The sequence below is a fragment of the Cucumis melo genome, chromosome 3 (genome assembly GCF_025177605.1).
Source record: "Cucumis melo cultivar AY chromosome 3, USDA_Cmelo_AY_1.0, whole genome shotgun sequence".
Lineage (NCBI taxonomy): Eukaryota > Viridiplantae > Streptophyta > Magnoliopsida > Cucurbitales > Cucurbitaceae > Cucumis > Cucumis melo.
Window position 1 is genome coordinate 22,308,872 of NC_066859.1, and position 23,556 is coordinate 22,332,427.

General features: G+C 34.4%; 1 protein-coding gene across 1 annotated transcript; it reads left to right on the forward strand.

The window, feature by feature from the left end:
* The first annotated feature begins 17,689 nt into the window (after window positions 1-17,689).
* Window positions 17,690-21,116, forward strand: LOC103496515 (uncharacterized). Its single transcript, XM_008458384.3, has 4 exons — window positions 17,690-17,908; window positions 19,430-19,519; window positions 19,873-20,137; window positions 20,541-21,116. The coding sequence occupies exons 1-4, from the start codon at window positions 17,866-17,868 to the stop codon at window positions 20,854-20,856; spliced, it is 714 nt and encodes a 237-aa protein (XP_008456606.1). The 5' UTR covers window positions 17,690-17,865; the 3' UTR covers window positions 20,857-21,116.
* Window positions 21,117-23,556: the final 2,440 nt, after the last annotated feature.

Sequence of the window (23,556 nt, forward strand, 5' to 3'; positions counted from 1 at the left end):
ACCCTATAGGGTAGTCAGCCACTCTCTGGGGATGAGATATACGATCAAGTGTTTGGTAGACGACCAGGATACTCAAAAGGCCTTGGTTGGGGACCCAAGTCGAAGGCCCGCAAGACTACGAGTGCAAGCAGTTCCAGGACCTCTTGTTCGTCATCCACACAAAAAAAGATTGAATTACAATCTAAACTTAATGAAGCTTTGGAACGGATTGAAGTGAAAGATAGAAATCACGCAACGTTAGCTTCATAAGTGGAACAAATGCAAAAGTTGATAGAAGACTTGACTCGGGCACAACAAGGACCATACCTAGATCCCTAGCTTTGCGGTACGTATATATGTCTCTATTATTCTTCAATTTTTGCAATGATAGTATACAGTGAACATATAAATATATGTACTAAACTTACATACTTTTGCATCATTGTAGGACCCAAGGTGTAGAATGGCGCCTATGAGCCTCGTTAGGAGACGTACGACTTTGTTTGCAGTTTTTTGTATTATGAACAATTATGTTTTTCTAACTTATTGATTATGTTTTTTAAAATTTGTGTTTGTATTTCTTAATTTATTAATTTATATTGAATTTGTAATTTTAATTTAATCCAAAATATCGAAAAAAATATTTGAGCAATCCGAATGTCGTTATTTCACAAAAATAAAGAGATTCTTTGAGCAAAATATTTAAGGGGAAAATTAAAAATTACATATAAAAAGGAATTTTCGATGCAACGAAACGTCGGGAATAGGATGCACCAAAACGTCAAAAGATATCCTTCCCAACGCTACAATATGAGTCGGCAAAAAAGACGCTGGGAGAGGCATTCCCGACGCCGATGGTTTCGTCACCAAAAAATGACGTCGGAAGAGGTATTCCTGACGCCATCGACGACGTCAGGAGAGGCATTCCCGACGCCATGTTGTTCACGCGTCGGGAATGCCTCTCCCGACTCAGTTTTCCCGACGTACAACTCGACGCCGTAAAAAACGTTGGCATATCCTTTCCTAACTATTTTTTCACTTTTTCTGATGTTTTTGTGCGTCGGGAGTATCCCCGTCTCTTGTAGTGAATTCCTGTTGAAGTTTGTGAAGAGTGCGTTGTTAGTAAGCAACATCGAGATCATTTTCCAACAAGAAAGTCATGGAGAGCAAAGAGACCATTGGAGTTGGTGCATTCAGATTTGTGCGGCCCAATAAACCCTCTTCAAATGGAGGAAAACGATATATAATCACCTTCGTTGATGATTATAGTCGGAAAACTTGGGTATATTGTTTGTAGGACAAATCTTAAGCTTTTATTACTTTTAGGAGCTATAAAGTGCAAGTTGAGAAAGAAATCGACAGCTCAATCAAAGTTCTTCACACAGATCGTGGTGGAGAGTATATCTCACGGGAATTTGAAACTTTCTATGAGAATAATGGAATCAAAAGGCAGCTACCTGCAGCTTACACACCACAACAAAATGGTGTCTGTGAGCGAAAAAATCGCACTTTTCTCAATATGGTGAGAAGCCTTTTGATGAAAAGTGGTATTCCAAGAACTTTCCGGCCTGAAGCAGTCAATTGAAGCATCCATATATTGAATAGAAGTACCACACTTTCAAAATTTTTGGTTGTATTACTTATGCCCATATTCCAGATCAGAAGCGAACAAAACTAGATGACAAAGGAGAAAAATGTGTCTTTCTTGGTGTAAGTGATCAATCAAAAGCTTACAATCTTTACAATCCTTGCACTAAGAAAATTATAATCAACCTTGATGTAGTTTTTTATGAAGAAAATTTTTGGCAATGGAATAAAAAGGTTGCTGAAAAACAAGTGTCCACAAACTTTGATGGAATTAATGATGAGGAGTCACAAAAGCAAGCAGAACGTGATCAACTCGATTCAACAAATGGTCCAGTTAATCCACCAAGCTTGTCAACAACATCGAACAACGAAGAAAGATTTCAACATACTAGAAGAAAACCAGCGTCGATGACAGACTATGAGGTGATAGGAATCGATGAATCTGATGACCCGGTTACATATTTTGCTCTATTTCCCAATTGTGATCCTACGGTTTTTGAAGAAGCTATTAAGGATCCAAAATGGCAAAGGGCTATGGATGAAGAAATCGAAGCCATTGAACAGAACAACACATGGGAGCTGACTGATCTTCCTAAAGGTCACAAAACAATTGGGGTCAAGTGGGTGTATAAGACAAAATTGAAAGAGAATGGCGAAGTCGACAAGTACAAGGCGCGCTTAGTTGCAAAGGGGTATAAGCAGGAATTTGGTGTCGACTACAAAGAAGTCTTTGCTCCAGTTGCAAGACATGATACAATCAGATTGGTGGTCTCTTTGGCAGCTCATAATTCATGGCCTATTTTCCAGTTGGATGTGAAATCGGCATTTTTACATGGTGAGCTCCAAGAAAAGGTATTTGTCGATCAACCTCCTGATTATGTGAAGGTCAAAGATGAACACAAAGTTTATAGAATCAAAAAGGCATTATACGGACTAAAACAAGCTCCACGAGCATGGTATAGTCGTATAGATGCTTATTTTACTAAGGAGGGATTTAAGAAATGTCCATATGAGCATACTCTTTTTACAAAAATTGGAGATGGAAGAAAATTGCTCATTGTTTGCTTATATGTGGATGATCTTATTTTTACTGGAAACGACAGTGCCATGATTGAGAAATTTAAGAGATCTATGATGGTTGAATTTGAAATGTCTGATCTTGAAAAAATGCATTATTTTTTGGGGATTGAAGTGGTTCAATCAGCAAGTGGAATCTTTATTTCTCAAAAAATATATGCACAAAAGATGTTGGATAGGTTCCGAATGGCGAATTGCAATCCTGTGAGCACGCCTATGGAAGTGGGTCTTAAACTTGTTCGAGATCCTGAAGGAAGGAATATTGACAACACACTCTACAAGCAAATTGTGAGGAGTTTAATGTATTTGACAGCAACAAGACATGATATTATGCATGTTGTAAGCATTATCAGCAGATACATGGAATTCCCAACAGAGATGCATCTTTTAGCTGCCAAAAGGATTTTTCGATACTTGCAAGGAACTTCAGAATATGGACTATTTTACAAGAAGGGTGAAAAATCAAGTTTAGTTGGTTTTACTAATAGTGATTATGCTGGTGATCTTGGTGATAGAAAGAGTACTTCTGAATATGTATTCATGATGAGTTCGGCAGCAATTTCGTGGTGTTCAAAGAAGCAACCAATTGTTACTCTGTCAACAACTGAAGTGGAGTTTGTAGCAGCAACAGTCTGCACTTGTCAAGCAATTTGGCTGAGAAAAATACTTGAGGAGCTATACTTCAAGCAAGAGGTTGCTACTAAAGTCTATTGTGATAATAGCTCTGCCATCAAACTTTCTAAGAATCATGTTTTACACGGAAGGAGTAAGCACATAGATGTGAAGTTTCACTTCCTAAGGGATTTAACAAGAGATGGAGTTATTTAACTTTACTACTGCAAAATTGAAGATCAAATTGTTGATATAATGGTCAAACCATGAAGTTGCCTGCATTTCAGAAGTTAGGGAAGCTACTTGGAGTTTGTGCAATCAATAAGTCTGTAAATTTATCTTTTCTGAGAAAAATTGTCAGTTTAAGGGAGGCATTATTGAAGATTTCTTTTTATTGTCCTTGTCTTTAGGCCTAACGTGTTAGTGGGGTAAGTATGTGTCATCACCACTAGTACACTAGTACCTAGTTTATAGGAGAGTTTGTTTTAGGTTTTTCACTTTCTGATTTATTCATCTTTCATTAGTTGAACATGCTTGTATTGCCTATATATAAGTCATTTAATTGATTAATAAAATTAAGTTAAGTATTGAATATTTTCTTATGATTTAATTAACATCATTGACAAGAGAGAGGCGATCGAAACGATAAAAAAGGACGAGGAATCTACAAATCCTTAAAAACCTGCGTTAACAACCCACTACCAACTCTTTTATGGAGTCCCCAGCACAAGAGATCCCTTTCCCACAAAAAGAAAAAAATAAAAAAAAAACTCTTCCAGAAGAAGGAAAGAAGATGGAAGATCGCTTCCCTCCAATACCAAAGAACTAGCAAAATAACGGCTTTAAGTACTCTAGAAACAAGTAAGGAAGGAGAAGTAAGAACACGCCCAACCTGCTTTGCCAAGAGGGCCTTGTTGAAACCCTCTAAATCACAAAAACTAAGACAATCACACTCATTGGACAAACATAAAGAACTCCACTTCTTCGCATGAATTTTTGAATGAGTGGGAGAAGAACCTCACCCCAACTTACTGACCACATGAGTAATAGTTGCACAACACGATTTAGGAAGCCTCAGACAACTCACTGTATAAGCAGGAACAACCTACGCCACACTTTTGATGACAATCTCTTTTCCCCACTGAAAAAAGAAAAAAAAAAGAACCTTTCAAACTTTGCACAGCCTATAAAACTTGTTCCTTCAAACACCTAAAATCCTTCATATGACCGCGAGCAAAAAAGGATGGTAAACCCAGATTAACTCATTGGCCGGAGGCAGTCTCATGCAATTGTAAAATGCGTTTAACATGCCAACATTCAATTGTCGTAGCTTTGAAAAACAATGTCAACAAAGACCTAAATATGAGATATTAATACCAAATGGCTGATTTTAATACCAGATATAAGAGGGGAAATTTCAAAAAATTGGGAAACATTTTAGGGAACTTTTGGCGCGAAAGTTCGGAATCAAATTCCTGGGAATTGAATGTCTGTGGGCTTATTTGATAGGATTCTGCTGTCTGAAAATTATATATGACTGTGTTTGGGATGCAAGATTTTCGAATCTGGATTTCGAATCTGGATTTCTAATGCCTTGGTTTATGTTTAGTTTATTTTTTTTTTTTAATTATACATCCTAAATTTATCATATATCATATTTTTAATTGATATTTTTTCATATTTTATACTTCTAATTTAATTTCTTAACTCTATTGATTTTTCATGACAATAATGTAAGAATGAAATTTTTTAATATTCAGTAATAACAATTTTGATTACAGTTACATTAACATGAATGGTATAATTATGAATATTACAAACCATTCATACATTATAATAAGTCGAATGGTGTTTACGAAAGTTTCAGTTAAACAACATAAAAAACGGTCTGATAGATTTCAAAATAAGCATAACCAAAATGATTATGGAAAAAGTTGTAGAGTTACCTTTAGCCAATAGTTATGGTTACGTTGTCTTCCTATGATGTGCGTATTTTAAACCACTTTTATCAAAAGAGTTTAAATAAAAATGAGTTTTTTTAGATACTTTTCTCTTAAGTCAATCCAATAAGGTCTAAGTCTTCTAGTTAAATTTACCAACGAAAAAAATGAAAAATTTTATAAAACTAAAAATAAATCATTGTACATATTTGATTTATATATACTTGAGATCACAATAAATATTTCATCAATTTTCACCTAGAAAAATATAACAAAATAAACAAAATCTCCTAAAATGAAGGAAAGATTGGTTTTAAACAAAGAATAGAAAATAGATAATTAAAAAAGATGATCTAATAATAATTATTATTATTAAAAAAACTCAAGAAGAAAAGAAAATAGAAGAATGAAAAATATGTATTTTTAAAAAATGTTTTGCGATTAAATCAACGGTGTAATTTGGAAAATAACTCGGAGAAAAAATTTCAAAAATTCATTTTTATTAATTTTTCAAGGTTTTGGTGGTTGCCAGAGTTGGTAGTCGGAAGTTCCCTGATGGAGTTGTCAGAATTGACACCCAATAGTGACCGACAATGGTCACCGAGGGTGGTGTTCGAAATTGGTCGATGAATTTTCTAGATTGAATTAGAAAAAAAAAAAAGTAATCCATGGGCTTGAATAGTATATACTATTCAAATCCATGAGAAAGAGTGTAAGAAGTCTTAGTGAAAATGGTCGTTGATCAATGGTGAAGTTTGTTAACCATTTCGCTTCGTGTCGGAGGACTGATAAAAAGCATGAAAAATGAACATTCTCCCGAGCTGCTTAGCCCTGAATGATGCTTTTGACTTGATCAACATTTTTCTATTTTTGAGGTCAAGATAGGGAAACTTCCACACTCCGTAATCCTTTATCTCAAATCTTTGATTCTAAAGAAAATGGCCGTAGATCAATGGTGAAGATCGTTAACCATCGCCAATGTTTAATTAAGACAATTGGTTGGTCATCGATCATCATGACAATCGGTCTCTAAGGGTCATGGCTATTGGCCATTGACCATCATGACAAGAGGCACAACACCGATAATTAACGATAACAATTGTTCACCGTTGATCATAATGTTCACCTAACGACAGAAACGTCCAAAGTTATAGGTCACCAACGATCAAAATGATTGATCATCGATGATCGATAATCGACAATCAAGACGATCCGAAGGTGATGATCAAGATGATTCAAAGTCGACAATTAAGATGATCGGTTTTCATGACCGTCAATCGGTCATGATCGATCATCATGGTTGATCGTCAACTTCACTAACATTTGTTGTCAATGGTCATCAATGATTAACGGTAAGAGGTTGAAGTGAACATTTTTCTAAAACATATGACATTCAATAATGAAAAAAAAAACATATTCCAAACCTATGAGTTTGGTTTCTTAATTCCAAGAATTTTATTCCAATGGTCCAAATATGGGTTTGGCTTCAAATGCCAAAACCTCCTAATTTCAAACCCATTTTTTAGGATTTTTTTAGATTACTTTTTTAAAAGAAGAGTTTTAGGACAAATTTGATGTGAAATGTCATAACTACTCTCATAAAAAAAAAAAAACCTTAATTTCATGCTTTTCATTCTTTCCCTTCCCACTATTTTTTCCTTGGCAGATTGTAAATGAATGGCTTGAACGTTTCCCCTTCCTACTTTTATGCGGTATTCTTCCCCTCCCCATTTTTTCCCTCATTCTTCCTCCCCACTTCTATGCGATCTTCTTCCACTGCCCATTCTTGCCCTCGTTCTTCCCCTCCCTACTTCTATGCGATCTTTCTCCCTATTTCTCTTGCTCTGCCACACAGCATCTTCGAATGAAAGGTGAAGGAAATCAGATAGAGGTAGCGCAATGTGGGTAGGGAGTTCAAACAATGTGGCAAGACGACTTTCGTTTGGTTACTGAACTTTTTAGTTAAGTGAAATTTTTTTCGGTTGGTGTGAAAGTCTAGTTAATTGATTTTTGCTCAATTGTTGTATACATTTAGCTTTTGTGTGAAAATTTAAGAGAAAAAATTCTTTCCATTTGATCATTCCACCATCGCCTATATCTAGATTTTTTTTTTAAAAAAAAAGTTATTTAAGAGTTAGATTGTCTCATTTAGATGTTTCTACCATGTGTTGAATTGCTTGATGACAAATTATGCACACTTAGCAAAAAAAATAAATGTTGGTCACTTACAACAGTAAATTGCAATTTTAATGGTAGTTTTCATTTGACTTTCAAAATTTGCTTTCATTGGAAACCTTAATTCTTGTGTTTAATTGATTGAGGTTGATATTCTTTGAGAATTTGCTATCATGACTTGCTTGAAGATTTATTGTTTGGCTTTGATTTACGGTTGATTTAGGTGTTATTATTTCTATGTTTTTACTACTATTTGTTTGTTATATAGTGAAGTATGAAACATAGTGAATTTTTGTTAAACTTCAAACTAATTCTACACTCGTTTTAGGTGAGAGTTATGGTGATTTTGCACAAACATACCCTTCATGCACGACTACTCAGCAACAACGATGAAAAGTGCTTCCATCGAATGATTATGACATGATTGGATGGTGGGTAGCAGTGACAATGGAGACTTGGATGGCAGTGGGCATCATTTTTCTTACAAATTAGAAAGTTTTCTCAAATTCTAACCATTGCAATTAGTAGTGAATTGTTATTTGTTGATTTTTTTGGAATTTTCTTTGTGCAGAAACTATTTTTTGATTTCTACTGTTTTTTTCTTCTAAGTTTTTGGTTTTTTAATTAAATGTTCTAATTTGTAAATTGATCTTGGTTGCCAAAATTTGGTATAAGTAAACTAAGAAAAAAAAGGTGCTAGACATCTTTTACAATAAAATGTTTATTGATTTTTGTTATGATTTAAAGAATTATTTACTGATTTTTTATTCATTGCGAGATAAAAATTTGTAACTACAAATTTAATAGAGGTGGAAATTCAATTTTGGAAAGCATTGTAAAAGCTTGGAATGTTCAAGATGTGTGCGAGATAATATATATGTACTTAAAAGGTTTTCTAAACATGCGTAAAAGCACTCTAAAGGACTTGAAAGGTAGAAATTTTATTTTGGAATTTAAAAATTTAGAAAATATGCGAGATATATGTGAGATGTGTGTAAAATAATACATATGTACTTAAAATGTTTCCTAAACATGCGTAAAAGTACTCTAAAAATTTAAGAGATGTAGAAATTTGATTTTAGAATGCATAGTATAAGTTTGGAAGGTGCGAGATGTGTGTAAGATATGTGCGAGATAATACATATATACTTAAAAGGTTTCCTAAACATGCGTTAAAGCACTCCAAAGGACTGAAGAGAGGTAGGAATTCGATTTTGGAACACATAATACAAGTTTGAAATGTGCGAGATATATCGTTTAAAAAGCCTTTAAAGTACATATGTATGATATTGCACACATCTCACACATTCCAAATTTTTACTTTGCGTTCCAAAATTGATTTTCTAACTCTCTTAAATCCTTTTGGAGTGTTTTTACGCATGGTTGGAAGCATTTTGGTGTAACGATCCGAACTTTTAAACTAAGTTAAAGTCATTACTCAAAAGATAAACATCAAAAGACACTTTTTTTTTAAAAGGTGATAACTAAAATCTTTATAAAATTAATATCAAGACGTTCACAAAAACATAAGATTTTCAAAATTAAGAAAAATAATTTGAAAACGTGACCCTCGATTCTAACAATTTTAAAGAACTAAAAACAAATAAATAGGATAAAATCTTTAAGTAAAATGGTTAAAATTTAAAAATACTAAAAGACATATAAATGAGTGCGGAAGCTGAACTGTGTCTCCATATGGCATGCCACGGATCCCTCCCTGTCGCTCGCCAGCTTCTTAAGTTCTTTACCTTAGCCTGAAATATTAAACATAAGAAAGAGTGAGTATATAAATATACTCAGTAAGGGACCCACTACTAGTCCCACTCGGTAGTCTGTTAACTTCTCATTAGAAACATACATGCAGTATCGTGTGTCTAATGGAGCACACCTGAGTGAGTGAGACCGTACAAACACCCCTAAATCGTGCGAGTGATCTCGTGGAAACACCCCTAGTCGTGCGAGTGATCGTAGGTACACACTCCATAAACATATCTGTGATATGAGAGTACACCCCTAATCGTGCGAGTGGTCCCATTGGAACACCCCTAGTCGTGTGAGTGACCCCGTATACACAAAATAACTACTCTCTAACCGTGTATGTGATCCGTAGGTACACCCCTAAATCATGCGAGTGATCCCATAGGAACACCCCTAGTCGTGCGAGTGACCCCATAGATAGGACCACGATACAGGTGGGGTAAGAAACTCATCATATAAAGTTAACAGACACACCACAGTCCAAAGCATGTAACATCGTCATAAACATCATAACATGACATGAATATTAATCATAATTTCCTTATTCATGTGATTAATATATCATGTATCATAAACATACTAGTCATCATCGTCAATCATAATATCAGTTGTCATCATAAACACAATATCAATCATCCTCTACAACATCCCTTATGCATCTTAGTTACCATAATTGCATAATCGTAAATACATGCAGTCTCTTAAATTCAATTCGAAGGTCCAGTAGTAGAATCTTTTACCTCGAGATTAGTTACACTGATATTTTTCCTAATAGTCGCGGTCACACTTCCCAAGGAAAATCCTAAACACAACCCAAATACGAAAACATTTATCATCAATAGATTTTAGTATAATAGTTAAATAAACCAAAATACATATTGTAAATGAATGAACATGTAACGCCTCAAAGTAAGGTAATTTTAATTTAATTGTCTTAAGTTTTAATTCTAAGCATGTTGGAATTAATGGGGTGTGAATTTGAAATAATTTGAGAATGTGTTTGATTTTGTTGAAATTAGGATTAATTAATATGTTTGGGAGAATATTTAATTAGTTTGGGGATTTGAAATTTTTGGTGTTGTAAAGTTTTGATTTAAGTTGTTTGATATTTGTTGATGAGATTATGAGTAATTATTTATGGAAAAACATTAAGGGGCCGTTTGGGGGAAGGGTTGGGTTATGGGGGTTAGGGTTATGATAAACCTAGTGTTAAGATAAACCTAGGATTATAATAAGATGTGTTTGGGGGGAAGGGTTATGGAGGAAGTGTTATGATAAGATGTGTTTGGGGGAAGTGTTATGAAGGAAGTGTTATGATAATGTTGTGAAGAAGGATTGAGGAAAAGTTGAAAAAGGATTAAGAAGTGTTGAAGAAGGGTTGAGGAAGGGTTAAGGAGTTAAAACTAAGGTTACATAACCCTTCCCCCAAACGAGGGTTGGATTACATAACCCTAACCCCCATAATCCAACCCTTACCACAAACGCCCCCTAAGAGGCATGTTGCAGCAGAAGATATAGATCATGTTTTACTTTATATGCATCTAAATGATTTAGAAACTAATGTGCACATGCTATGCGATGGTCTTAAATGAGAAGCCAAAAAAGGTAAACGAAGAACTTAACTTTTATAGTTCTGGGCTTCTTCTTTGAATTCTTTTCCTTCTCTGCCTGAAAATCACGAACAAGGACAACCACCAAGCTGACCCACTATGCTCAGGACCAAGAACGGAGTTGTGGCACTCGGTTTTGTGAAGTGAAATATAGAGAGAGATGGGGAGCGTATCGTTTAGGTGTTCTTTTTCAAAGAAAATATCATTCTTTTCTCATTCTGTAATGAGAAGTTTTATATGAAATTTACATGCAAATTTCATATATTATCAACACCTAATCAATTCATTAACTCTTTAATGAAATTAGTGGCTTTAAATTCACAATAATCTGTCACATTTCCCATTAACCGTTAATTAATAAAGTAATTAGTCAAAGGGGCATTTTGGTCATTTGACCATTTAAGTCAAAGTCAAACTTTGACTTTTCTTAGTCAAAAGTCAACTTTTTGACTTTTTACTAATTTTTCCGTCTTGACTAATTATAATCTCTCGAGTATGAATCCGTATTCATTTCTCTAAAATTCAAATCATATTTGAATATAAATTCGGTCAAAGTTCAAAGTTCAAAGTCAACATGTTGACTTTTACAACTTTGACCGTTTCTAAACTTTTCAAGCTTTTAAATATGAATCTATATTCATATTTATTTAAATCATATTTAAACACAAAATTTAAAGTTTATTTCTACCGACTTATATCTTATATATTTGTCAGTTTCTCTCTATTATCTTTATTCGAACAATTCGAATTACTTCAACATACTTGTTCTTAGTTGAATCCATATGAGCTAGTAGGGGAACCTAATGGACCTATAGATCATGGGCTCCAATGATTTGAGATTAACTGGCTAAACTTTTTAGACCAAGCTTAATCAACATTCGTTAACTAAAGAGTCATTCCACTAAAAACTCTTAGTTGCACTCCCTTCACTATAGATATATTTCTGTCCACCTGATATAACCACGATGAGTAAGTTGATCCTTTCACAGGTTGTTCGTAATCTCGACTGAGTCAAAAAACCGTTTTACCCCCGAGATTACATCTTGTTTCTTAAGACTCACTGATTTGCTATTGAACAATTGGTTTAAGGTCCAACCTATAAACCTGAATCTTTCTCTGCCTATGAGAAGGTGGGGGCCCCTTGTTTAAGTTTTGGATTTTGTCCTTAAGGGAACAACCTATCTAATATCCCAGAAATGGGTAAGAGTGAATTCCGTTTTGCACCCTATGTCCCTAGCTATCCACTCAGTTTTATCCCTGAAATGGAAGGCTTATTGAGCCAACAATGATAAGCTGCCCTTACCTATGCAGATCTAAGAATACTACCGAATGAACAGAAGTTCATAGTTAGCTCGGGATTAAGATCAAGTTACCTAGGTCATCATAAATGAAATGGTCAGTTTATAGTTTACGGTGTTATAACAAAAAGTGACTATTTCGTGGTTCCAGTCTTATGCAAAACATTTACATAGGATGCCCCCATTCCCATGTCTCTACATGAACGATTCACGATTATATCGTTTGTACTAATTACGGAGCGGGCCGCATCCATAGTGTTTATCCAGAATAAGGCGTTCAACCTTATTCATACACTATATACTATTTGGGCTATTAACTTGAACTTCATCCATGTTTATGTCTATACATAAAGTTCAAGTGTATTTGACAAACTCATTAAAATAGCCTCGGGACCTTAATTTATTGGTTTTAAGATTATAGCATTCAACAATAAAATTTATTGAATCAAATAACAAAGTACGAGTTTTAGGACACAAATTCCAACAATTATATATATGCTTATATAATTATTTAAGTTATTTAAGATAAAAATAATTATATTATGGAAATAATATAATTACACTACAAGAAAATGGAGCATTCCCAACGCCGAAAAGGACGTCGGCATAAAGAATGTCGGGAATAAGGTCTTTCCCGACGCCGTCAACAACGCATCGGGAGATGCGTCGGAAAAACAATCTTTCCCGATGCAACACGAAGGCATCGGCAAGGGTACGTCGGGAAAAGGGTAAATTAATTTTAAAAAACGAACTATTCCCGACGCCGTGAACAGTGCGTCGGGAGCAGCGTCGGGAATAGGGTTTTTCCCGACGCCGCATGAAATGTCGGGAAAAGCGTTTAATGAGCGTCGGGGATTCCACTTTTCCCGACGCTTTGTGAGGGATTTCCCGACGCCACGTCACTGCGTCGGAAAATCCCCTTTAAAATCGTTTCAGTTCTGTAATTTACAGAACCGAAACCGAGAAGGGAAAATTAAGAAAGGAGAAGAAGTCGTCGCGATTTTCGTCGCCCTTCTGCCGTTGTTCTGCCGCCGTCCCTCGCCGCCCTCCCTCGCCGCCGTCTGCCACTTTAGGTAAGTGGAATATGAAAATTTATTTAGTTTAAGTTTATGTTTTAGGGTTTTTTTTATGAAAATTAGTTTAGGATTTTCTTTTGGAATAGATTTTTGTTTGTTAAATGTATTTTTGTATAGAGTGTGTGTAATTTGTGGTTGAATTGAAATTGAAATTTGAAATTTGAATGGTTTAGGATTTTTGTTTTAGAAAATTGAATTGAGGGGGGATTTTATAGTTAAATGAAATCTAGAGGTTCACGCTTATGTTCGCTCGATCTAGAGATCTTTACGCCCAGAAAGAGTAAAGAACCATGACCTTACTAGTTTGCCGATGTAGTCGCTTGTGTTCTTCTTCGCCCCTCTCGGACCGGACCCCTATGAAAGTCGACCTTACGAGAAAAATGGATTTTCTCCGCAGTCCTTCGAAGTAAATAAATCCAGTTCGCATCTAATTTCAAGCCCAACGGCATACCCAATCGATCGAACTCAAACTTCGAAGATGCGAGGAAGTCAATAGAGTAGAAGGATAGGGATAGATGCGAGGGAGAATGAAATTTTGCGCGCGAAGCTACGTTGTTTTGCCGTTGGGTGTAAACGAAAGGAAAAAAAAACTAAAAGATTTTAGGGTCGAACTCTTGACTTAAATGTCTATAAGAACATTACCAATTAGGCGTGCATAAATATTTAGTGTTAAAATTTATTTTTAATAAACTAAACAATATAGCTGATCCAATTGTCATTCCCAAATTCAATTCCATTGCAATCTTCAACAGCATAACGTTATCTTTCGAGCTTCATATCTCCATCAATACTAACTCAATTTACACATATAACCACTTGATTTGATGCGTTTTTTTACGATCTTTACATCTATAATCATAACCATAGCATTTTATTAGCGTATCTTGACCTTGAATTCCCTTCAAAATTTCGTAAAACCAAGTCAAAACTTTGAAAGACCATAACTTTGAGCATAGTTGTCCGCCTTTCATCCTCAAAAACGTTCGTTTTGGCCCCCAAATTGGATTACACAATGTTTTTCACCAACGTTTCATGGTTTTGAAGTTTGAAACTACCATCTCCAAGTTCCTCTATTGTGCTAATTTTTTTATCTTCTTTCTTTTATATGTAGAAACAATACAAGGACATGAAAAATTAGGTGTGGCGGTACCCATATGTGGTTACAGTTCATGTTCGAACCAAGCGCATGTAAACGTCGAGCGGGGATAGAGAGCGGTATGTGCGGTCGAGGTGGGGGATGGGCTTGCTTGGATAATGCTTGCACCTCGTTGCGGGCATGTTGTCGGCATGCTTTCCTCTGTTCATTATGTTTATGTTTTTTCTAAGCATACGCACCTCGTTGGGAGACTTTTTATTATGTTTATGTTTTTTCTATTTTGAGAACTATATTTTGTTGTAGTCAACTTATTCGTATTATTAATTTTAATTCTATTTTTTAATTTGTGTTTGTATATTTATTAATTTATTTTAATTTAATCCAAAACGTCGCGAAATTTTTTTGAGCAATCCGAACATCAATGTGAATGTTTGAGCAAAATATTATAAGGAAAAAAGTAAAAATAAAATATTTAAAAAATATATAAAAAATATTTCCCGACGTTCATTACGTCGGGAAAAAAACGTCGGAAAAGAGGTTTTCCCGACGCCGGAATATGCGTCGGCATACGGCATCGGGAATAAGGTATTCCCGACGCCGTATATGCCGACGCATCTCCCGGCGTCGGGAAAGCCTCTCGCGACGCATTTCTCCCGACGTTCTTCCCGACGCCGTTTTGTACGTCGGGATATCCTTTCCCGACGTACTTTGCATTTTCGCCGACGTATTTGTGCGTCGGGAGTACCCCCATCTCTTGTAGTGTTAATTAGGAAAATATGTTATATTTTGGGAGAAGAGAAAAAGAAGATTTAATTTATATTAAATGAAGAGAGAGAAAGTGATTAGATTATTTTGGAAAAGAACAAGGAAAAAGAAAAGAATAGAAAATAATAATAATTTTATTATTGTTTCTTTTAAATAGGCCTCGGGATATGTCATCACTATTCACTTTCTTTTTCATTGAGAAAAAATCCTAACTTCTTCACCAAACCTTTTTATCCCGTGCTGATCCAAGTCGTCGTGGAAGTTGTCATGTCCTAAATCGTTTTTCGTCAAGAGCGTGTCACATCGTGAAGCGTCCCTTATTTCCACCACGTAGCATCATCGTTGTTCGTCTTCCCGTCGTGCAATGTTGTCGTTGACATAGTCGTCGGTTGTCGCCGGTCATCACGTCCCCCATCCTTTGCGAGTCAGAACGCCGAGTCGATCCCCCTTCTAAGTCGCACGCACATTCGAGCCATCTTCTACGTTCTAGTCGCGCAAGCATACCGGCCATCTGTTCCCATCTGAGCTGCACTTAAAAGGTACCCAGTCGAGCCGATCTTCTTTTTTAGCCGATCCGATTCCCTTTAGCCAAACCGCCCTCCTAATTTTTGGTTATTTTTCCACCTATTTTTGGTAACTGTTGGTAAGTTTTAGTTGGGTTCTAGGTATGCCCAATAAATATTAATTGTGGACTCTAAGTAATCTAATTTTGGATTTAAGTTGGATTATTCTTCTTGAAGGATCTTTTGGTCGATTTTTTGAAAAGTTATTTGAGAAATTATGCCTCAAAGATTGAATTGGTTTCAACCCAAATTGTTGGTAAGTTTGGAAATTCTAATTAAAAATTTGGTAGATATTGGTTTAAAAAATTATTAATTTAATTTTGTCTATATTTAGGACTAGGACTTAGTAAATTAAAGATTTACTGTCAACCAAATAATTAGTATTTGTTTGCTAATCCCGAAGTAAGAGATTCTCCTACTAGATTCTCGTACTGAAGTTAAACATACTGTATTGATGACGTATGTTGATAACTGATAGTTATGATTGAGTTATGTTGATGATGATGACTAATTTATGTTAATGATGATGCATGAAATATTAATCGCATAATTAAGAACGTTAGGATTAATGTTCATGTCATGTTTATGATGTTATGATGTGCTACATGCTATGGATTGGATGTTCTATTAACTTTGTGTGTTAGGGTCGTACACATATGCAATTTTTTATGATTATGTGATTTGACGGGATTGCTGGTTTATCATGAGATGTTATGTATATGAGTGATCCGACGGGGTTACTTACAGCTCGATTGTCTTAAGTGTTCCTTCGAGTTCAGTGAACACCAGTTTTTTCCTAGGTGTTCTTTTGGGTTCATCGAAGACCAAAGATGTTCCTATGGGATCATTAGATTGCGTGTGTTCAGGAACACGCCAGTTTAGGAGTACGTTTTTACAAGACCCTAACGGGAAGTTAACAAACACCTAGCAGGACTAGTAGTAGATTATTTACTGAGTATAAGTTTATACTCACTCTTTCTATGTTTAATTTTTCAGGTAAAGGTAGAGGTAGAGGGAAGTTGGCAAATGACAAGAAGTGGCCGCGACTTGCCATTGGGAAACATTTTGCTTTCGTCTTTATGTTACCATTTTGATTTCAACATTTTTTGTATTATTTAACTATTTTCTCTTTTAAAATCAGATAGGGTCCGAGTTAGGATTTCATTTTTAGATATTTATTTCTACATATTTTGATTTATTTATAATTATAATGAGCATTTGAAGTTTTCAGTAAAAGTTAGTTTTATTTTCCATTTTGTTCAGAGAGTTTTATTTTCCTTTAAGTAATAATGAACTCAGTTTAATATAAAGAGTTGAGTCGTTACAGAACACTTACTTGATTTCATTATGAAAATCTAAAATTCATTAGATCGATCTTTTCCAATTTCAATACTATATATTCTTCGATTTTTCCTTTGATGATATGATGACTTGTTTAATTCGTTAAAATTAGCAAAAAAAAAAAAAAAAAAAAATTGAGAGAGCAATCGCTCAATAATTGTCTATCATCTATATAAAGACAACCGCCTACTATAAGATATCCACTCACCACCAACTTCTCCGCTACATGGATGATTACCCATGGTCTTAATTTAACTATCCACATCCCAAGTAACTACCAACTTCTCCACAAATAACTACCCACAATCAAAACAAAAAACCACTTCTACTTTCAAACTTCACATAATACTACTCAAATTTATAAATTTTGTACGAAATAATATACGTAAATACTACATTAAGCATTGTCATGTGTATAACTTTTAAGGGTGAACATAGTAGGCCAAAAAATCGAAATAAAGTTGGTCGATTGGAGAAATGGTGAAGGCAGTTGAAAATCGGTTTTTAAAATTTAAAACCGACCTAAAGTCGGTTAGTTTGAATGGTAGGATATATAGAAATTCGGTTAGTTTGAATGGGGATATATAGAAAGTCGGTTAGTTTGAATGGGGATATATAGAAAGTCGGTTTTGTTCGACCGTTCCCATAGTGATTTGTGCTTGGTCGGGTTGGTTTAACCAAAAAATCAACTTTGACCAACCCTTGATCACCCCTAGATCACCCCTAACAACTATAACAATTATTACATACTTGAATTATACGGAATTGAGATGGATATTTAAAATTGAATACAATACCTTTGAGAAAAAATTAAAGGTTATTTTAGAAGAAATTATTATTATTATTATTAATTTAAATTTATACTTATTTTCTCGATTCATTCTTTTTTTTTTTTTTCTCAACCCGACACCGGAGTGGACTGCCCGCGGGAAACTCAGGGACCAAAGAAGATAGTCTCAAATTGCCGGTCGCGACCATAAACTCGATCATGTATCATCCTACGAGAGGCGGTGTTCGTGGCGGTCGAGATCGTAAGCTATATAATATTTTCTACAATTTCCACGTTTTCTATCGTCTTCCTTTTTCTTTTTTTGGTCGTTAGTGGAGTAGGTTTTAGCAGGTCTCTATTAGCTGCTGTCTAATTCGAGAACCATTTTGGATCTGGATCCGTTGTCTAGGGTTTTATTTGTGCTCTTCCGTTATTCGAATTCGCGTTTCTTTGATGGTTGGTTGTTTTCATTTCGAAATAGTTTACTAGGGTTTTTAAGATGGTGGTTCTAAACAGCCGTTGATTCGCATTAATTTGTAGATTTGAAGGCTCCTTGTAAATTGGACAGGAAGTTTGGATGTAGCATTAAGATTTCGATGAATTGTTAGTTTGGCGGTAGTTATGTACATCTATTGTGGTGAATGAGACAAAATTTGGGTCATAAGGATTTTAGGGCTTTGCTAGTTTCTGAGTGTTGTCGCCTCCGGTTATGATTCGGAATCTGAATTCGGCACCTTATGGCTCCGGCAACTCATTCTGGCTTATCTTGAATGCTGAAAGTTGTCCTCAGTCTAGGTTATCTAGATAAATTCCCATGCTACTCAATCAGATGGCTCCAAGCTCAGCATGCTTAACTTTGGAGTTCTTATGATTAAATCACTGAAAAAGGAGTTCACCTTGTTGATCTTGGTACATTCATGTCCTATCCTAGACTTAGGGTGTTATAATAGTTTTGTTGGGTTTCAGTTATTTTTTAAAATATTGTTATGCTTAGATCGGCAATAGCTCAGAACAGCTATATCTTCATATTACTGTCTACTTTTGGAGTGATATTCGTTCTGTTTTGCTTCCTGTTGGTTCTCTTTTTCTTCCTTTTCCCCTATTAAAACATCGTTAGGCTTCTTTCTTTACTCTGTATCTTCCAGTATCTTATAGGGTTTCCGTAACAAATGGATTCAAAAGGACTTTGGATTCAAAAGGACTTTGATTGTCGAAGTTGGATGTTATGAACAATGCCATTGTTCAATACACAGATAATAATTGAACTGGATAACTATAGGCTAAAGTGTTTTTCTTATGAAGAATGCCATTGGCGATACATTCTTATGCTCGAACATGCAATCATATACGAGAATGTTGTTTTTTTTTATGTATATTTTCTATCCTCTCTGTTTCTTTTTTTCTTTCTTTTGTTTTTTTGTTCTCTGATAATTTAGACTTGCTCGTCGATGAGGATAGTCCCGTCCTCTCTTTGCTAACTTTATATATCTGGAAACTACTGTTTGATACGACATTTAGTAGTGGAGGAAGTCATGATTACTTACAAGGGTGTAAGGATTTATTTCAAACCCTATGACCTCTTGTTTATTCAATATATATCTTTTAACTTTTCTTAACCAATATCTTATCCATTGTCCAACCTTCTAGATTGTTGAACACTTGAACTGGTAAACATTTAGCAACCTGTTGAAGTATCTTTCCTGAATTTAGCCAGTGACTCTCTTAACATATGAGGTTTTGCTTATTCAATGCTCTCTTTTTTTTGTACTATCTTGATGTGCAGAATTTAGTTGGGAAGATGTGAAAGTTGATAAACACAGGGAAAACTTCCTTGGCCATAGCATCAAAGCTCCTGTTGGAAGATGGCAAAAAGGTAAGGTATCGTTGCAAAAGTGTACTATGGTTATGTGAAGTATATAAGTTGAGCATTTGAATTAGTTGTATTTGTTTTGCTTAGCTGTATGGTTTGTCCTTAAATGCAGTAGTTATTTACTTGGGTATGTTTTTGAGTGCGGTTATTTGGGATGCACATTATTATTATTTTTTCTTGAATTTGCAAATTATTTTGGCCGATTTATTTCTACTTGTATGTACGTCAAATGGCTTAAATTATAAGGCTCTTATTCAGGCTGATTTTATGTGTTGGTTGTGGGTCATCCCTCTCATATCCTTGTACCTGGAATTGTTTGCTTGGAAAAAATGTTTTAATTTTCATTAACTAAACAGGTAAAGATCTACACTGGTATGCACGGGATAAAAAGTCAAGTTCAGATGTTGATGCTGCAAAGGAGGAAATAAAGTTGATCAAGGAGCAGGAGGAACAGGCGATGAGGGAGGCTCTTGGTTTAGCTCCTAAGACTTCTGGCAGATCTCACGGAAATCGCCTTGATAAGCACGAGTTCTCAGAACTTGTGAAGCGAGGAAGCACTGCAGAAGACTTGGAAGCGGGTCATGCTGAAGCTGCAAGAGTTCAGGGTCTCGGTTTTTTGAGGTTAGAAATTATACAAGGAAGTGATACTTATTTGTGGTTTTCATCCTTTCAATACAACTTCAGTAATATGGAGTTTTCCCTTTTATCTTGATGTGCGGTATCAGAGTTAGGGATAGATGGAAACTTTGCCCATCAATCAACTATCAGAATCAAATTGCTTCTTTGTAGATATGGCCCTGGGGATTTTTACCGTGTTTAACTAAACAGTTTAGCTAGACAGTGTTTAAAGATTAAAAATAAGTTACTTTTGTAAGTGGTTTAAAATTTGTGAATGGTCCTAACCTAAATTCATTATTTGTTATTGTTATTTGTTAGCATCAATATTTCTTGCATCTTGCACTGCCTACTCGTTGGTCTAAACTCTAATCGTTCCTGTTATATATTTTCTTTGGCCTGGTTGCAGGACACCACGTGCGTGGGAAGAATCTAGTTCTCTCCAGCCTGTTCAAACAGGCACCTCTGCTGGTCTGGAGAAAACAGATGTCCCCGACCTGCCTGCTAGGAATGCAAAAGAAGAGGAGGTGGAGGATGAAAAGAACAACAAGAAAAGGAGGCGTGAAGAGAGACGGGAAAGGCATGAAGAGAGACGCGAAAGGCGTGAAGAGAGACGTGAGAGACGTGAGAAACATGAAAAGTACGAGAAGAGACACTCTCGTGATTCCAATGATAGGAAGAAACCAAGTAGAGACAAAGATAGGAGGAGACATGACTCTGATTGAACAAGGAACATGGTTCTACTTTACACCATGCCATTTACTCTGTAACTTGACATGTGATGAACCAATCCGTTACTAGAAGTTCATTGAGTGTGTATTTGACTGATTATTTGCTCTGGCATTTACACTACATGTATTAATAATGGTAGTTATTTAAGGTCAAAATCCTCAATGTATAATTACATAATCTTTCTTTCTCTGACTTCAAGTTGTAGGTACAGTTCTTCAAATCTCCAGGTTCACTGGGATCTTTCATTTTCAAATGGCCTTTGCTTTAGTGACTTGCATATGGTTGGCGAAGAAGAAGCTGACTCCTTTTTGTAAGAGAATGGATCTTCCTTTCTCTGTATTTGAGCTTAGTTATGATTTTTTTTTGTTAGATGACTGATATGGAAAATGTGGTTATAGTCTGAGCTTATGACTTCAAAAAGTCCTTATTTAGAGTTGACATTGAGGATTGAGAATTTATGAACGTTTCTTGAGAGTTATTGGAAGTCTGCCCATGGACGAACTATATGAATGGTGAAAAGCCGAAAGGTATACAATACAGGTTATGTGTAGCAATTTCTTTCCATGAACTTTAAATTGAAGGTGTGTTTGCATTAACTTTCAAAGTGTTTGTAAGTTGGGAAAAAGTGTTTAAAAACAGCTTAGAAAAGTCCATCTAAACGGCTTTTTAATTTTACCTTTAAAAATGTTTTTCTTTTCTTTTTTTGGGAGAGCGGGGAAAGGAAATGGAAGCTAAATATTCATTCATTTTCGTAAGTATGTGTTTGTTAGCGTGGAGTACATACCAGGTTGTAATTAGGTCAACAACCTTACTATATATTTTTAATTCAAAATTATTTAAAATTTAAAAAGCATCTGAAGAGCAGATCAAATAATGCATATTTCAAGGTTTACTATTATTATTATTATTACAAAATTAATTACGATATTTAATATATATTTTTTTCGTTTATTATTATTATTTTGAGTAAATAGCATTAAATAAACTTATCCATAGGGTGTTTGTATGATTGAAGCGTCCAAGAAAGTCGGTACTAATTTTTCAAAATATCATATAAACAATGTTACTTTTTCCAAAAAAAAAATTCATTTTTCAAAACTTTTGAAAGACGATATGTTTATGAATTCTTTACTTTTAAATTCATTTAGTCAACACATATGCTTTAAGAACCAAGGTTTCTATTCTCAAAAAAGTAAAAAAATTGTCCACACAAATATCATATTGAAATTGGAATACTTAATTACTTGTTCCAAATCTAGCATAATTTGTTAATGGTTTAGATCATGTCTTGGTTTAGACTAAAAATATCGAAGAATCCTAACATTGATAAATAATCAATAATTTTTTTTTGTTAATTTTTCATATAATTTTTTTTGTCAATATTGCAACATAATTGAAACACTTATCAAATATACTCAAAAATTAATTTTGTTCTTTGTTTTCTCTAGAACTCAAATCTCTCTATGTTTTCTAACGATTTACTTTTCAAATATACTCAAAAATTAATTTTGTTCTTTGTTTTCTCTAGAACTCAAATCTCTCTATGTTTTCTAACGATTTACTTTTCTTTTCTTAAATTGGAACCTTGAAACATATTAGAAGAATATTGAATGTAATAAAAAATAATAAATAATTGACATATTATAGTTAATATCGATGACTAAGTAAATAAAAATTGTATTTGGATGAAATTACATTCAACATGAGTTGAAAAATGATGCAGAACATTAATGAGCCAAAATCTTGAAGGCAAAAGAGTCACTCTAAGTTATTAGATAAAACATCAATTTATCATTTGGCGTTTAATTAAAATTTAAAACCCTATATTTTCAAAAGTGGTTATCTTATTTGGCAAACCTAGTCATCCACATATAAAAACTCATCTCATCATTATATTAAGGTTAACGAAATTCTATGATAGAGACTACAATTTTTTTTATATATAGTTGAGAGACTAAAAACAAACGCTTTTAAAAGTCTAAGGATCAAACTAGAACAAAGTACACATTTTTGGATTATTGATTTAAATCTTTTTTAATTAACAAACACATTACCTAAGAACTAATTCTCGTAGTAAAATGAACACACATATCTTATCAATATATGATTTTATTGGTGGTTTGCTAAAAAGTATAGATTATAGTTTATCAATTAGTCAATGGTATGTCGATATGAGCTTAGTTCAATGGACACATGTATTGCTTGCATATTAGTAGAAAAACAGTATTATTGATCAATTTTCAAAATACTAGATGAAAAAAAAATTGGTGTTTCTTGTAATTCACGGATCTATCCAAATATAAATATAAATTTTTTGGTTTCATTAGAATTTTTTTTAATTATGTATAATAGATTAACTAAATTTTAAAAGTTGTTCAAAGCTCAAATAGATACTTTTAGAAATTTAGGTTATGTTTGGTAAGTAATCTGAAAAGAAAAGAAAAAAAAAGAATATCTCTTACTATAGTAAACACTATTTCAAACCCTTCATTTCTTATGACAATATTTACTAATAGGCTAGCGGTTGTTTTTAGCATTATTTCAGTTTTTATGTATATATCATATAAAGAGCATAGAGTTGACGAAGGTTATAGCTTTCCTAAACTTATACTAAATATATCGGTGATCCAAATTAAAATAATCTACATCATAAATACAAGTGACCATGATAAGCCAATTATTTAGTCCAAGCA